The 3,944-nt window shown below is 30.1% G+C and overlaps 1 protein-coding gene across 1 annotated transcript; it reads right to left on the bottom strand.

Annotated features, from left to right (window-relative positions):
• Nucleotides 1-1,666: 1,666 nt before the first annotated feature.
• LOC111690922 (maltase A1-like) lies at nucleotides 1,667-3,704 on the bottom strand. The gene is made up of 4 exons (XM_023453530.2): nucleotides 2,512-3,704; nucleotides 2,108-2,451; nucleotides 1,893-2,033; nucleotides 1,667-1,838 (listed from the first exon to the last, which is right to left on the bottom strand). The coding sequence occupies exons 1-4, from the start codon at nucleotides 3,466-3,468 to the stop codon at nucleotides 1,772-1,774; spliced, it is 1,509 nt and encodes a 502-aa protein (XP_023309298.2). The 5' UTR covers nucleotides 3,469-3,704; the 3' UTR covers nucleotides 1,667-1,771.
• Nucleotides 3,705-3,944: the final 240 nt, after the last annotated feature.

Genomic DNA, 3,944 nt, shown 5'->3' with positions numbered 1-3,944 from the left:
ACCATTGTATGTTATGTTGATATATATTGTATGACCATTGTATGTTATGTTATTATGTGTCTGTTGTTACAACAACAAAAAAATTTTAGCCACACACCTCACACATATCATATCGTTTTACGCGACAATAAATAAGTTTAAATAATTCTCATTTGGTTTATAACATTATATGTATAAGTATTTCACTTTGTATAGAATAATAAGTAAATCGTGTAATGCATTGTAGGTTTCTACTTTTTACTTTTTTAGAAGCTGTAATTTTACTGAATAAGTAGGTAATCAAAACAAATTTGATTTGAATACATATTCTTTAACGACAATTTAATCATATTAGATCATAATATAGTCATGTACAGCGTTGCCACTTTGGTTATTATTAACCAAAATTGGTTATTTTTATTGTGTATGTGTACATGTGAATTATTTTTTCGTTTTGGCTATTTTTTGCAAACAATTGAACTAAATGCTGTTTGCTTTTAATCTAAAAATAAAATTTAAAAAACCTCTTTTATCTCTAGCTTTAAATCAACTATGTAAATATACATGTCGTCCCTGTTTTGATTTTTGGTAATATGTGGATTTTTTTAGTATTCTAAATTTTTTTATTACTTATGTAATTTGGTGGGAATAGTCTACGTACTTAGTAGATTATGTCCTCTAAATTTAATTTAAAGTATAATTGCAACTTCTGTACCTATTTGAAATTTTGCATAAACAGATACTGTGCTAATTTGACGAAATACTAATATAAATGATTAAAAAAGAATTAATTTTCTGCTAATTGATGTAAGAATAGTATCACACTATCTTTAAAGTATTAATCAACTGATATTTTAAGTAACACAACTAAAGAAAATTAAATTGTATTGTCTACAAAAGTTGTAATAATATCTAAGATTTCATACTCATGACCTTTGACTTCTACTAAATATCTCACAATGACTTTCAGTTCTTTATTTACATTTTCTAGATGATGTTGTATACTTGTTTTTATTTTATCGTCTTAAGTTCTAAATTTTGGTCAATTTGTCGGATAATTTTATAGATTACGTTTACTAATATTGCTGAAGTTATGAATTTAAAACTGTAATATTTTGTCAAAATATTGCGAAATATCGGTCAATAATTTCACCTTGCCACCATGTTCAGAGAATTACTTTATTGCTTAAAAAAGCATGTATAGTGATGAAATTCAATATGAAATTTTTTTTTAGAAATTTGTCAAAGTTTATGAGGATCGTTATATAATTGATTCTATCCCTCATAAGCAGTCTCCTCAGAAAATGACTTTAAAGCACACAACTTGATTATGTTGATTTTTGTTGCTATATTGCACATTAAAATTTGTTATTTTAATGTCCAAATGTAAACAAAAAAAAATAATTTTGTTTACTTTTTTCTTAATTTGGTTATTTTTTATTCGGATTTTGGTTAGAAAAAAGCGTTTATTGTGGCAACACTGGTCATGTATAACAAACAAAAACAAACAATATTATGGTAATCAAAAAACCATGTTTTGTCCCTGCGTGTACAAAAACAAAAGGTTTTTGTTTGCTGTTAATGGCATAAACAATTCAAAATGCGATTTAACAGTAAATGTAAGTTTAAATAAAAAAACAAAACGAGTAGTTCCTATTAATGAAATATTGACTAAGTGTTTAAATTTGTTTGCTAAATGAATATTTATATATATTTTTTCTTTATTTGTCCAAAATGCTACAAAATGTTCATTTTTCAAATGACTTTTATTACATTTACATAATTCATTTTTTTATTTATTTACTAAAACTATTCCAACTTCTGGTTCCGCTTCAAATTTGGTCGAATCAATGATTTGCCTAAAATGATAAAATATTAGTTTTGAGTTTCAATATTTATTATTAATAATTTACCCATCAATATATTTTGATTGCATTGAAGAGCATATAACTTCAGCTTCATTTCCAATATTAAAATAATTATTAATATTGAATGTTTGTGTCTTGTTGCCCAGATTCAAAACAATAACGTACATATCACTACCGCTTGTGTAGCTAAGATAAGGTTATAAATATACATTGTTAAGTATATAGTGTGTAGTGAATCATTTTGATCATTAGTTACTTACCGTGAGTAGATAAGAATATCATCAAGTATTGCTTGTATATTAAGTGCCCCTTCTCGCATTGAGGGTTCTTGACGTAATTTAATTAATTTTTTGAAAAGTAGCAAATGACTGCGGGGAGCTCGCAGTTGACTGAGAGCATTGTTGTGTATATAATCGGAAGCAACTGGAAGCCATGTATGATCACCTCTGGTAAATCCTGCCTTGTTTGAAGCATCCCATTGATATGGCGTTCTTTCTGGATCTCGGGAATAACTTTCATATGTTTCGGGACTAGCATTACAACCCTGGGTATCGACAGTTTCCTCCCATGTTACCTTTCCATTAACCATACCAATTTCCTCTCCCTGTAAACACATTTAAATTATGTTTCACTTTATTTGCTTTTAAAGCATCCTTAAACTTACATAATAAGTAACAGCATTTCCAGGTAACGTTTGTATAAGAATTGTGAATAGATCCATACGTCCTTCACCCAAGCGTGTGGAATAACGAGGATTGTCATGATTTCCCAACAGCCAATTGGCTAACACGTCTTTGGGCATGGTATCAAGCCACCTGGTAATAATATCCTTGATTTCTGCAGCCGTTGTTGTTTTCAAAATGTTTTGCATAAAATAAAAATTAAATGGAATCATAGATCCATTACGTGTGCCATCTCCGTAATACAGCATTAAGTTTTCGAATGTTGTATATGCCTCAGTAAGCAGTAAGCGAGTTTCACCACCGTGATCCTTTTTATATTGTGTTGTCAGCTCACGCCATTGGTAGACCATTTCTATGGATTCGGGTTGATTTTGGGTATAGGTATGATTTAAATGACACCAATCTTCGGGATCAGGACATGCACTAACGTCATCAATAACTGGTTCATCAAGAAAGTTGCCATTCTCATCGGGCCCCTTCTCAAACATAAAGGGGAGTGCGTCAATACGAAATCCGGATATTCCTAAATCTAACCAGTAACGCATCACCTCTTTCATTTTTTCTACCACTAATGGATTGCGATAATTTAAATCAGCTTGCTTGATGGAAAATTGATGAAAGTAGTATTGCTGTCTTTGCTCATTCCACTCCCAAGCGCTGTAACGAAAAGCACTTTTCCAATTACTGGGCGGTTGTCTATTTCCATTTTCGTCTACTGTTCCATTGTGCCAGACATAAAAGTCCTCATAGCCTTCTTCACGATTTACTGACTTTTGGAACCATTCACATTCATCACTGGTATGATTTGGTACAAAATCTAAAATTACACGCATACCTATTTCTTTTGACTTCTTTAATAAATTTTTAAAATCATCCATTGTTCCATATTCAGGATGAATGGCATAAAAATCGGAAATATCATAACCAAAATCCACCATTGGCGATTTGAAAATGGGTGACAGCCAAATAGCTGTAAAACCAATGTCCTTAAGATATTATAATTTTTCCGTAACACCATTCAGATCGCCGATTCTATCACCATCACTGTCACGAAACGATCGAGGATAAACTTGGTAATAGTTGCCATATTCCCACCAATCTCTAGCAAATGCCAATGTCGTCCACGAGGTTACAATAAATATTAGTAATTTCATTATTTTAATAAAAAATTCAAAAGTAAAACTAAAGTGTGTTCAAAATTTCATTGGCGTTTTATAGCAGTTTAAATATTTTATTCGAAGCACTTGAAAATCTACTTGAGATATTAATTTAATAGATGTAACTTTTTTTATTATTGCACTTAATATTATTCTATTTAAAAGTTTGTAATTAATATTTCGAAGCAATTGATTTGTCATTGATAAATTAGTGACCAAGAATTGTTAATAATGACAAAACGTGATTGGTCAAGTGC

This window comes from Lucilia cuprina, chromosome 6 (assembly GCF_022045245.1).
Source record: "Lucilia cuprina isolate Lc7/37 chromosome 6, ASM2204524v1, whole genome shotgun sequence".
In the NCBI taxonomy this organism is placed as follows: domain Eukaryota; kingdom Metazoa; phylum Arthropoda; class Insecta; order Diptera; family Calliphoridae; genus Lucilia; species Lucilia cuprina.
The sequence above is the reverse complement of the archived record's forward strand: the minus strand, read 5'-3'. Positions and strand labels throughout refer to the sequence as shown.

Excerpts from the sequence above, each read along its gene's own strand:
- LOC111690922 (XM_023453530.2), bottom strand. The coding sequence starts at position 3,468 with ATGGTGGATTTTGGTTATGATATTTCCGATTTTTATGCCATTCATCCT. Across the intron at positions 2,034-2,107 it reads GATATTCTTATCTACTCACG|CTACACAAGCGGTAGTGATA; the intron begins GTAAGTAACTAA and ends ACCTTATCTTAG. Across the intron at positions 1,839-1,892 it reads CAATCAAAATATATTGATGG|GCAAATCATTGATTCGACCA; the intron begins GTAAATTATTAA and ends TTATCATTTTAG.